Source organism: Peromyscus californicus, unplaced genomic scaffold, assembly GCF_007827085.1.
Source record: "Peromyscus californicus insignis strain IS unplaced genomic scaffold, ASM782708v3 Scaffold_18__1_contigs__length_77618521, whole genome shotgun sequence".
NCBI lineage: Eukaryota > Metazoa > Chordata > Mammalia > Rodentia > Cricetidae > Peromyscus > Peromyscus californicus.
This window is the reverse complement of record NW_026294480.1, coordinates 299,017-311,281: the sequence shown is the minus strand read 5'-3', so window position 1 is coordinate 311,281 and position 12,265 is coordinate 299,017. Positions and strand designations below refer to the sequence as shown.

The window sequence follows — 12,265 nt, the reverse complement described above, 5'->3', positions numbered from 1 at the left end:
GCATCTTTTTATAGAGCAGTGCCAATGGATTCACACAGGTCCCTGTGCTGTCTACAGTGGGAGAAGAGATCTAATGTCTGTCTGGTTTGGGGTTAGAGGGCTCTGGGGAGGGGTACGGGGATCCTGCCTGGCACCAGAATCAGTGGGGTGGTCTTTCAGGGCCTGACCATCAAGCCCCTGGTGCAGTGGCTAAAGGTGAAGAGGAGTGAGCAGCGTGAGCCGAAGCTCAACGAGAAGCTCCATGGCCGGGTAAGGAGAGGGTGGACGTGAACAGCCTGGGCAGGCTGGGGTGAGGATGGAGGCCAACTGGTTTCTTTCCTCTGAAAGGCTTTCGACCACATCCTCTCAGCCATTGAGGACATCTCAGGACAAATTGGACACAATTATCTCAGAGATAAGTAAGTAGCCTAAGCTGTAACATTCCTTCTTTTACCAGTGACCCCTCAAACATAGAACGCTGGGTCCCAGACGTACAGACAGGGCCACTAAAAACACTGGAAGCCACAAGTCAAGAGCCACAAAACACCATTTCTGGAGGACCTCTCCATTCAAAAGAGCCAGAGACAAACTGTCTGGGTCGTAGGCTGGTCCTGAAGTGTTTATGTTGGGGAGAAAAATGAACAGAGGACAACGTATGGACACCTTCTCAGGTCCCCATTCCCAGGTTAAGGGCTTAAGTGTGCACTAGACTAGTGGGTGCAGGCAAGTGAAAACAAAGTTAATACTGTCTGAGAGGACAGAGCAGTCACCAATTCAGGGACCTGAATCTTATTCCTGATGATCTTCCCAGGCATAGAGATACTCTTTTACTGACCAATTAATGCTAAACTTAAATAATGTAGATATTAAAAATCAGGAAAATAAATCACTTCCCTATTTCATTCACAGAGGAAAGGTGTGTTTATTGATACTTAAAATTACCTTGTTTATGAAATAGAAATCACTCATTTATATTTTACTACAACATAAAGTGGTACTTAAAACTATATGACTAAAGCAGTTAATTGACACTTGTTAATACCTGTTTTGAGATAATTACCTAGAGTCCATGTGAGGCTGCAGAGTTAAGTTGAGTAATGCACCCTAGACAGTGATGTGTCAGGAGTTGGAACTATAGCTGCTGTTGTCTTAATCTTGGTCCTGTCCTCATAGCACTTGGAGGGTGAGGTGGCCACTTGGAAACCTGATCATTGTGTCACTCGAAAATGGCATTTAGTTCCACTGCCAGCCTCTGTCAAATAGGAGAAAGCAAAGAGTAAGACCTGAGGTGGCCTGACAACTTTTCACTTTAAAACTCACTTTCCGGTTGTTACAAAAAATAAAACCCAGGAGAAAAAAAAAAATGGCCCCATGTTGGGCCTAGCTCTGCAGACATTTGTCTGTTCTGACCTTGTTCTTGTCCATGTGGGGCAAGCAGCCCCAGACTCCCAGTGCTGATGCAATCTTTTGTCCCCCAGGTGGTCCAATTTTGATAGGAAGTTCCTCAGCAAAGTCCTCATGAGAAGATCGGCTCAAAAATCTCGAGATCGGATTCTGAACGTTTTCCATGAGCTGAATTTGAAGGATGCTATTAGCTATGTGGCTGAGGTACTAAAATATCACATTTGTCCCTTTGCTACAGTTGAGAGCTAAAGTAAGACATACCTGTGGTCTAGGGCATGGGCAGAGGGCAGTGGTGAGTGACCCTTGTCCTCTGTGCCTGGATGGCTTACTGCAAAGGCTCATGTGAGGCTTGGAGTTGTACTCTGGGAACAGGGCATGTCAGAGTGCTCTGTCACTCAGGCATCAGAGGCACAGGCACAGTGACTATATACTGTGGTTTTGGTGGAACTGAGCATGGTGACCAGGCTCTGGAGGAGTGTGAATGCCTGGATTTTCCCTAAAAAGAATGGAAAAGGTTGGGAAATAGACAGTAATGAGCCCAGGTCCTCTACCCATTCACACGTGTATGCTGTACTCAGCAACAAGTTGGTAGATACTTCCTACTGGCTGACAACCTTAAGGAGCAGCCTTACATGTGCATACACATGGCTGATATATACACACCCAAATCTATAGGAATGCTCACATAAACATATATGAACACACACATACCTGGGTATATGTGCACTCATACATACATACATACATATGTACTTAGGAACACATGCGTATACATAGATACAACACAGACACACATTATACATTCATATTAACTCCTCCAATGACATACATACGACTATCTTGTGGCAAGTGCATTCATGACCCACCCACTCCTATCTGGGCCCCATGGCATCCTTCATCAATAGACATAGGTCAAACAAGGCACCATATGACCCCATGGCCATTGCCACCCAAATAATATTGTGGTGTTCAATCCAAGATGCCTCCAGTCTTAGTCAGAACTTACAAAGAATTCCAACCTTTTATGACCCTGGGTGACCTTGGCACCATGACATGGATGGAGGATAAGAATGAAAGGGTGGGCTGAGGTCTCTGGCAGCATTTACTTGTCACTTTCTCTCAGTCTCTGAGAGGCTCTTTAGCTCTGACTCCACACTAGTCAGGGCCCTGAGCCTCACTCCTGTTCCCCACTGCACCAGCCAGAATGTCTTGAGCTTTGTGCCATCATTCCCATCACTGTTGGGAGAGATGGCTCCAAGTCCTACATGGGTGGTTTGTCTATATCAGTCCTGTGATTCTTGTCTCCATTACCTTGACCATCTGTCCAGGAATCCCATCACCATTTCAGCCCTAAGCCTCTGCCCTAAGGGTCACCTGACTTCTTTCCTGATATCCCCTTGGGGTGGGGAGTGCCTGGCATCATCGATGACATGGGAGAGATGACTGTCCACACCTGAGGACGATGAGTGGCAAAAAGAATACAAAGAACAGTGGATTTGGAAGAAAAAGACCCAAAAGCCCCAGCCCATACCAGTGATAAGTCAAATACCCTGGAGTAGGTAGTCCAAGCCAAGTCCCAAGTCCTATCACCAGGATATCTACACAATCCCACCCTCTTTGAAGGGCTCCCAAGGGAGAACCTCACAAACTATAAAGTGCAATGATGTGTTGACATGGTGAAGGATGGAACACACCTGACACACCAACACCCTCCTAACCCTGGCACAAGCTGTCCCTTAGGGACTCTACCTGAGGCCACAGTGTACTGTTGTCTGTGACCCTCAGAAGCAGCTCACTTTGCGGATTCAGCTTCTCTATCCTCCAGTAATTCTGCTTCCTATCCAGCTCTGTTCTGTGTGGTTTTGACTTGCATCCAAACTAAGGCCTGTGGGTTGGTGGCTCTGGTGGGGACAAAAACTCTCTCTCCCCAACCTTCAAGTGGGGGTGGTACACCCTAGACTTTTCAGTGTCCTTTAAGAGATTCTGTTTCTACCTACTATTTTGTCTGCTCAACTCTAAGGCTCTGCTTCTCGAAAGTGATGCTCTGATGACCTCTACATGAACCTAACCCTAGCTCCTACTCTGCATCTTGGCCCTTGCTGAGCTGTGAGGTGTCCCTTGACAGTAGACAGGGTCCATCTCTGCCTCCCAGAGCCCACAGGCCCTTGAGCTTGGTCACAGGATTTTTTGTCTTCTATGTGGCAGGTGCTGCCTAAGGGTCATACCTGAGTACTAATGAATCTATGTCCTCCTTGTAGGGAGAGCGCCGTGGGTCCCTGGCCTTCATTCGCTCCCCAAGTACGGACAATATGGTCAATGTGGACTTCAGCACACCCCGCCCATCTACTGTGGAAGCATCTGTCTCCTATCTCTTGTACGTGACCAGTTTATAAACCGTGGGAAAGGGTACTCCTTAAAAGCATCTCTCTCATGACTCTTAAGCCTACTAGCTCCTTCTGCAGGTCCTAAGGCAACTGAGTCAGGACAGTGTGAGTGGACCAGGGTAGGAGACAGGTACAGAAAGATGCCTGCATCCCCATCTGTGGGAGCAAACCTTTATTTAGCAGTCAGCAGGACTGTGTTTGTGGTGCACTGATATTAGAGAGGAGAAGGGCAAGAAGGGATATCAGCAGATGCCATATCTGGTCCAGCATTTCATGCCCTTTGCCCCTGGGAACTAATGGCCAGTTCTTATGATGGTGGCTGTTCTAACTTTCTAGTGCTTAGGAGAGGCTGTGGGCCTTAGGACTCATAGTTGGGCTGTGGAGGGGAATGGGTGGTAATGGGGTTCAACCTAACAGAAGTCTAGAAGGCATTCTGGGAGACCATCTGAGCAGTGTGGGAAAGGACTACCAGGTATCTAGGCATGGCAGGAGACCTCTATGTAGCTATTCCCCTGGGTTCAATGCTGGTCCATGCAGGAGGGAGAATGTCAGTACTATATGCCTGGATATGCAGTCATTCTGGGAGACCATCTGAGCAGTGTGGGAAAGGACTACCAGGTATCTAGGCATGGCAGGAGACCTCTATGTAGCTATTCCCCTGGGTTCAATGCTGGTCCATGCAGGAGGGAGAATGTCAGTACTGTATGCCTGGATATGCAGTCCTTGGAGCAGAGGCGGAGAAGCATCCGTGACACTGAGGACATGGTTACCCACCACACACTGCAGCAGTACCTGTATAAGCCTCGGCAGGAGGTGAGTACCAGGGGATGAACCACCTAGAGCCCTCCTATCCCACAAGGTAAGCCTTTGTCATCCTTTCGTGTGCTGTGGCTGGTGGAACCAAGCCCACACCTAGAGCAATGTCTGCCTCCTTCTCAGACAAGGGGTCTACAGGGTTGAGCTGGAGACTTTGTGACCCACCTGGGCCATATAGGCCCAACTGACTGCCAGTTGCTCCCACAGTACAAGCATCTCTATAGTCGGCATGAGCTAACACCCAACGAGGATGAAAAGCAGGACAAGGAAATCTTTCACAGGACCATGAAGAAGCGTCTGGAGTCCTTTAAGTCAGCTAAGCTAGGCATCAACCAGAACAAGAAGGGAGCCAAGCTGTACAAGAGGGAGCGTGCACAGAAGCGGGTGAGGGATGGTGGGGACAGTGGGGGCAGTGGTTGTTGGTGGGTTTCTGAATACTGGGAAGGGTCAGGGAACTCTCTGTGATCCTGCTGGCCAGGCAAACTGCCAGGTGAACAGCAGAGTAGAAACCCTTGGGGTCTAGGACAAAAGACAAAGTGCCAGCAAGTAGGGGTCTGGTTGTCGGTACATCTGTAAGAGCTCATACTTGTCCACAGAGGAACAGCAGCATTCCTAATGGGAAGCTGCCTATGGAGAACCTGGCACACAACTTCATCATCAAGGAGAAAGGTAAGACCTGCTTCTCTGCATGTGCTTCATTCAGGAGAGACTCCAGCCTCTACCGGTGGCTGTACCCAGGGGTTCTGACATGGGCCTCCATGCATCCCTTGTTGGGGGTTACAACTAGGCCAGACACTCTTAGTGCTCTCTTCTGACCCTCCTGTTGCTGTACCGTAGAGATGGAGAGGCAGCTCACTGGTTAAGAGTGGTCGCTGCTCTTCCAGAGGACCCAAGTTCAGGGCCTACCACCCACATACGGCAGCTTAAGCCACCTGTGACTCCAACTCCAGGGAATCTAACAACCTCTTTTGGCCTCCATGGGCACTCAACACACACACACACACACACACACACACACACACACACACACACACACACACACATCTTCTTTAAAAGTGGTCTTTCTCTATCCTTTTCATTGAGGGCCTTGAGGTCCTTGCCCCTCCTATCTAACAGACCTTCCCAAAGGCCATGTATGGTTGGGGTCACAAAAGGAAGCCATAGGAGTGGCTCAGGCCTTTGCACAGCTGACCCCAGCCACTTGGACACTGGGCTGGCCAGGTGCTGTGAAAATCCACCTGTGTGTGTATGTGTGTGTGTGTGTGTGTGTGTGTGTGTGTGTGTGTGTGTGTGTGTGTGTGTGTGTGTGTGTGTGTGGCAGTTAAGGGAGGGATACCACCAGCCATAAAAAACTTGAGTTATCCTTACCCAAAGTACTTTTTCCCTCTGCTATCCAGATTTGGAACTTTCAGAGCCTGAGGAGGCCACCAACTATGAAGAGACCAGTGGGGGCATCGAGTTTCTGGCCAATGTCACCAAGGATGTAACCTCTGACTCTGGGGCAGGTGAGATAGGAGAGGCCAGTGGGAGAGATGTCCCTGCTGCCCCAAGTGAGTCACTGGAGAAACCAAAGGCCTGGGAGGCTTACTATAGGTCTAGGAGGTGTCACCTCCTCACCTAGATGTCTCCCCAGAGCAGATGGCAAGTTATCTGGAAGAATAGGCCAGCTCTGAGAGGAAAGATGTTGCCCAACTTGTCTAGACTATATGGGTCTCAAATGTAGAGAAAAGGTATGGGATGAGGGTTAAGTGACTAAGTCTGACCATCCAGGTTACCCTGAAGGTGGTAGCCACAAGAAGAGTTGACATAGTCACCCAGTACAGAGCCTATCCACCCAGTCTCCTACTGCCCCGGGGGTAGTTCTCAAAGGTTGACCACCTGCCCTTTCTCTTAGGAATTGATAATCCTGTGTTCTCCCCTGACGAGGACTTGGATCCAAGCATCCTATCCAGGGTGCCACCTTGGCTGTCCCCTGGGGAGACCGTGGTGCCCTCCCAGAGGGCCCGTGTCCAGATTCCCAACTCTCCCAGCAACTTCCGCCGTCTGACGCCATTCCGCCTCAGCAACAAATCAGTGGATTCCTTCCTGCTGGCCGATGGCGCCGAGGAACAGCTCCAACCCACTTCCCCTGAGTCCACACACATGTAACTGGCTTCTTCCTCTAACGCTGCTCTCTTCCCAGCTACTGCCTCCAGGCCTCTCTCCTGGACCTGCACTTCTTCAGACTCCAGCAGCTTTCTTCACTCTGTAGACTCTGTCTTAGTCCTCTGTCCTGCTGTGTGTTTCTTAGGAGACTGATGGAGGATTCCCATTTGAGTCTGCTTCTCTAGCTAATGTGCAGCAGCCAGATACATTTGAAGCCTGGCATGGTGGTGTATGCCTGTAACCCCAGCATTTACAAGGGATAGGTAGGAGGACTAAGGGTTTGAGGCCAGCCTGGGCAACAGAAGTATCCTGTGGTCAGGTCTCATGCTCATTTCAGATGAAAATGAAAATTTTTTTTTCCGTCTGGTAGACATTTGTAGAAGCTTTTTATTAGTCTAGTGGGAAATGAAATGAAGCACACTCCTTCACAATTGGAAATTCTGGCCAGCCCTGCTGGCCAGGCCTGATAGCACTTTACATGGGTGTATATATAAACAGTGGCTCTTTCCTAAGAAAATCCAATTTTGAAATGATGTAGCAGGGACAGGAAACCTGCATGGCTCCAGTGCTCTTCCACCTGCTCCTTGTTTCTGTCTCTGAGCACCCTCCACCCCCCTTTTGAGACAGGGTTTCCCTGTGTAGCCTTGGCTGTCCTGTAACTAGCTTTGTAGACCAGGCAGGTCTGGAACTCAGAAATCTGCCTGCCTCTGCCTCCTGAGTGCTGGGATTAAAGGCCTAGCTTTTTTCATCATTCTTAAACCCTACTGTTTTGAAGCAGAGCCTTGTGTGCCTAGAAGCTTGTGATAGGTTTCTGGGGTAGAGCAGTAGTACCCAGGGGGTGGGTATGACACTGATGCCCCTATAGAGGGGATTGCTATCAAGGGCAGGGTTTGAAAGTGTCAGAAAATCGGGAGTAATCCAGATCTGCTGGCTGCATGGTGCACAGGTGCACAGCTGCCTAGGAAGGTTCATTGACACTGGCTAGAACTTCCTGCAGCTCTACAGTAGTGTACAACAGAAAATGCCCCATATGGTGTGGAAGGTCAGGGGTCCCTCCTCGCACTTGAGCCGGCACCTAGTTTTGGGCATGCCACAGGGGAACAGCAAAATCAGGCGGAAGGGAATCCTGGGCTGAGTACAGGTTTCCGTAGGTCAGTGTTCCTCTGGACTGGGAGCTACTCACACCCTGTCTTCCCGCAGGTGACACGGGCTCGGATACGCCGCTTACCGGAAGCTTGTCCCCACGTTGGCCATCCGCTGCGGCCCAGCAGCTCGTGCTCCCCTTACGGCTGGCTAGCCCACGTGCCCCGAGCCCCGCCCCACCTGAGCGCATCTCGCCTGCCAATTTTGCCTCTGGTGAACCCGGGACGGGTCCAGAACAGCGGGCCCTGCCCAGCGCGCATGCTCGGTCTGCGGCTGCGCGCCGTGTACACAGTCGGCGCTCCTTCCAGAGGCCTCGCCCACGCCGCCGCCCTGCCCTGCTTAAGCTCGCTTCTCTTCCGGGCTCTACAGAACTGCCGCCACACGCTCTGGAGCAAGAAGAGACGCCGTTGTGATCGTTGCTTGGCCGGCGGCCAGCTCCGAGGGTCTCCTTAGTGGTCCCTCCCTCAACCAGCTAAGGTTTCTTAAGGTCCACTGCTCTCTGGGAGTCTTATGACCTAGGAAGAACTTTTCATCCACCGGGCATCCCTAGGATACCACACTGCCTCCGCCGTTTTCTTGCCCTGGTTCAGTCCCTACTGCTCCGAGGTGCTGTGCCCCCAACTCCACACACACATACACACACACACACACACACACACACACACACACACACACACACACACGGCCCAGGTGCTGTGCCCCCAACTCCACACACACACACACACACACACACACACACACGGCCCAGGCGCGTACTTGTTAGTGTTGCCCCAACTCCACACACACACACACACACACACACACACACACACACACACACACACACACACACACACACACACACACACACACACACGGCCCAGGCGCGTACTTGTTAGTGTTTGCAGGAAGACCCCTGAGAGGCCTGTGGCGGACCTCTTATCACTGCTGGTACAAAGGTCTAAAAATTAAGACTTGTGGAAGTTGCACCGCCCAGATCAGCCGCACACTAAATGGACAGCAGGTTCTTGTGCATCCCCAGAGATACATGCTCCCGAGGCCCCCCTCTCTGACTCCTTCCAAATTAGTTCTCCAGACTGCCCCACCACCTTGTGGCTTGTAGGATCAACTGCAGAAATATCTGTTCAGCCCCTCCCACCCTGAGCCTTGCCCGCACAAACAAGGTTTCTCGCCTGAGCTGTCCCTAAGTTGGGAACACTGCAGATGGCCCGGCTGCCTGAGCTAGAGGACTACAGGGTGTCCACAAGAAACTTTGGTCAGAACTATAGCTAGCTCTCTGGCTTCATCTACTGATGGCAGGGGAGAGCTGGGGACATAGAAGGGCTCTACATCACCCAGGAGGGGGCATACAGGAACCCATTGTCTGGGCATTTTCCCCCTGCCTCCAGGACTTCAGGGCCTCAGTCTTAGAGCACTGTCCCTGTGGAGTGGTAAGAGGGCGGGCCCTCATCCCTCATTACCTTTCCTCAGAAGTCCAATCTTGAAGAGTCACCTGAGTTTTGCTTCCAGGTCACTTGGCCTGCACCACAGGATCTCACTTGAGGGAGACTGAGATGAGGCTAAAGGTGGACTTAGGGACTTCCTGGAGACTTCTGAAACAAACCACGCAGCTTTCTGCTCAGGAAACTAAATACTGTGTCTCAGGAACAAGGCTGACAGTTCCGTTCACAGGAGTCACAGGAAGGTCCGTCAATTTGTATTAATGCTGCAGTTGAATCATGGCTAGGAAGAGTGGACAATTTCCTGTTCACAAATTGAGAAGTGAATGAAAACAAAGCAAGTTTGCTCAACATACTGCATTCTGCTTCAGAGTGTTGTTCCCTAACTGAACCTGTCAGTACACTGTTGACTGGCTAGCTCAGACTCAGCCATTAGATGCTCAGCATCTGATTTCCACAGCCCTCTCCCTTGCAGCGTTTTGACTACTTCTGAAATGAAGTCCAGCCACTGTAAAATGAATGCTGTGGCCAGTAATTCCACCAGACTGCTCTGGAGCTGCCACTTGAGTACCTCCTAGGTAGGCTGTGCCTGGCTACTGTACCAGGGGTGTTCTGAGGGGCACCTGCCAGCCCCTGCTTTGAAGACAAGTTCCTCATGCCTGTCTGTGCCAGGACACTGCCTTAACACACCACCTGATCTGTTGGACCTGGGGTCTAATTCCTACTGCAGAATTAGAAGCCAGGTCTGACTAGACAGTACCTCAGCGGCTGTCACCTTGCAACAGATACCCACAGATACCAAAGCTAGCAGCCAGGTGATGAATCTTTGGACACTCTGTCCCTGTGTTTGAGCTGTGCTCAGGCCATGTCCTTTGAGCTTGTGAACCACACCTGGGCATAGCCACATGGAATCAGTTTTGACAAGAAAGCCTCATTCACAAAAACCTGTTTCCTGTGCTTAGATGACACAGTGGCTCCATTTCATAGTTGAGGACCCCCCTGTTCCTGTCATTGTTGTACAATAGAATGTAAAATCCTATGAATGTATTTCCTTAGGAAAACTGTTGTAAAAGTTTTTTATTAGGAGAGAATATCTATTTATTTAATACTGAACTTTCACCTACTTTGTGGTACTGCAAAGTATACAAATTTAGGAAATTTGTATTTCCACATCTGTATTTTCTTGAAAATAATTTTATTACAGTGTTCAATATACTATGTATTACTGATCTTTTTGTGAAAGGAAATTTAAAGAATTTCATCAAAACTAGAAATATATTTTGAGTGGTTAAAAATGTGTATTAATGTTGTGAACATAACCATCGTTTAACTTTGTTTAATTCTGATCACAGAATAATGTGCCTTAAGATGCCCCTCCTGTGCACTGGGCAGCATCTGTACAGGAAGTCCATCAGCAGAACTGCAGTGACTGCTTGTCTAAGTCTATTAAAAAAACATTTCAAGGCATTCTGGGTGCAAACTTTGTTTATAAATGAAAATAATATCCAGGATAATTTAGGAACAGTTTGTTATGCATTAAAAATTAAGATCAACAGATGGTGTTTCTGAGGCCACCCTATTAGGGGTGGGAAGCTGTTGAACACATCTATGGAAAGCCCCCAATTTAGCATCTTGCAGATATAAAATAGATCAGAGACTTCTGATATTTTGAATCCCCAGTAGTAGGTTTCTCTGCCAACACAATAAGCCAGATCAAGCTGAATTAAAAGTCTAGGTTTAATGAGCAAAGCACTCTCTGGTGACTCTCAAGCCCCCCAGAAGTGAGGTGGGGGAGGGAGGAGGAGAAATCCCATGGCAGTTCTATGGACTGAGTTTAAATACCCTGCTTGGTGGGCTTTCTGAGGGGCAGGGTTTGCAGAGGAAGAAGGGGGACTGAGGTGGAGCTTCCAACGGAACAACTTCCTGTGGCCGAATGGGCAGTGGGTGGTGGAAACAGCACCTATCATGGCTGAGGCGGTGGCTGAGGTGCTAGAGACATCAAAGTGGGTGAGTGGGAAGGAATGGTGAGAAAGGGCACCAAGCCTGGTGGCCAAGGAGGGTCTCTGTGGGTTGAGACAAGACAGTACAAGGCAGAGATGTGTGGTGGAGCCTGTTAAACATTAGGTCTAGAGGTCCCGCAACACATTTTTATTTTAATTTAAAGATACTATTTAAAAAATTGCATATCAAAGCAGAATCCCAATATTGGCTATCTACAAGAGGAGTCTCAACTGTTAAGTTTACAGTTATCTAAAGTGGATATAATGGGGAAACTAGCAAAGAACACAGACTGGGCAACTCATAGAGTCTGTTTCATGCCATAGAGGCAGAAATCTGAAGTCCAGGGGTCGGAAAAGGTCTTGTCTTGGTTTTAAGGGCTGCTGGCATCTCCACTTAAATACATACACTATTCTCATGTGACTTTATAATACCTTGATATACATCACACTTGTAATGATTCTACTTTCAACCCAAGTCTGACTCAAGGTTCTAAGGTTAAGACCTCATTTCTTTCTTCTTAGGGATCACAAGTCAGTCCATTGAAGTAAGAAAGGAAGTGAGCCAGGGTGGCTCTGCTTGTTCAGCTTTTCCTGCACTCTAGATTAAAGGCCTGCTGAGGTGGCCTGGTTCTGGCAACTTGCACCCAACTACCCAGGATGCCCATCCTTTCTTTCTTTAGAGGAACCTCACCCACCAACCTGAACTGTGCATCAACAGATATAAGGAAAGGAGGATGAAATAGCATCCGGTAGCTGTTTCTCCACCTCACTGGGTACCCAGCATGACCTGGGACATCTAATCATTCTGGAATCCACTAAATAAAATAAATGTGGTGGTTTGAATAAGAATGGCCTCCATGAGCTCATATATTTGAATGCTTAGTCACCAGGGAGTGAAACTATTTGAAAGAATTAGGGGGTGTGGCCTTGTTGGAGGAAGTGTATCATGGGGTGG

The 12,265-nt window shown here is 49.1% G+C and overlaps 1 protein-coding gene and 1 long non-coding RNA gene across 3 annotated transcripts in view; one reads left to right on the top strand and one right to left on the bottom strand.

Annotated features, from left to right (window-relative positions):
* LOC128113314 (uncharacterized) overlaps positions 1-8,050 on the bottom strand; it is a 38,446-nt gene extending 30,396 nt beyond the window's left edge. Inside the window, exons 1-4 of the long non-coding RNA XR_008219409.1 lie at positions 7,957-8,050; positions 1,645-1,879; positions 1,390-1,551; positions 1,040-1,231 (exon numbers count right to left, since the gene is read on the bottom strand). This is a non-coding gene — a long non-coding RNA (uncharacterized LOC128113314). The remainder of the gene's footprint in view (positions 1-1,039; positions 1,232-1,389; positions 1,552-1,644; positions 1,880-7,956) is intronic.
* The window catches only part of Slc9a3 (solute carrier family 9 member A3), a 41,440-nt gene extending 32,903 nt beyond the window's left edge, over positions 1-8,537 (top strand). Inside the window, exons 8-16 of one of the 2 annotated variants that reach the window (XM_052742879.1) lie at positions 160-249; positions 328-398; positions 1,458-1,587; positions 3,642-3,757; positions 4,451-4,580; positions 4,791-4,967; positions 5,180-5,252; positions 5,981-6,088; positions 7,929-8,537. In XM_052742879.1, coding sequence (XP_052598839.1) covers positions 160-249; positions 328-398; positions 1,458-1,587; positions 3,642-3,757; positions 4,451-4,580; positions 4,791-4,967; positions 5,180-5,252; positions 5,981-6,088; positions 7,929-8,284 — 1,251 coding nt within the window. In that variant the 3' untranslated portion in view covers positions 8,285-8,537. Of the gene's footprint in view, positions 1-159; positions 250-327; positions 399-1,457; positions 1,588-3,641; positions 3,758-4,450; positions 4,581-4,790; positions 4,968-5,179; positions 5,253-5,980; positions 6,089-6,477; positions 7,508-7,928 lie in introns of those variants that run through there. The other variant, XM_052742880.1, reaches the window with a different exon arrangement.
* Positions 8,538-12,265: the final 3,728 nt, after the last annotated feature.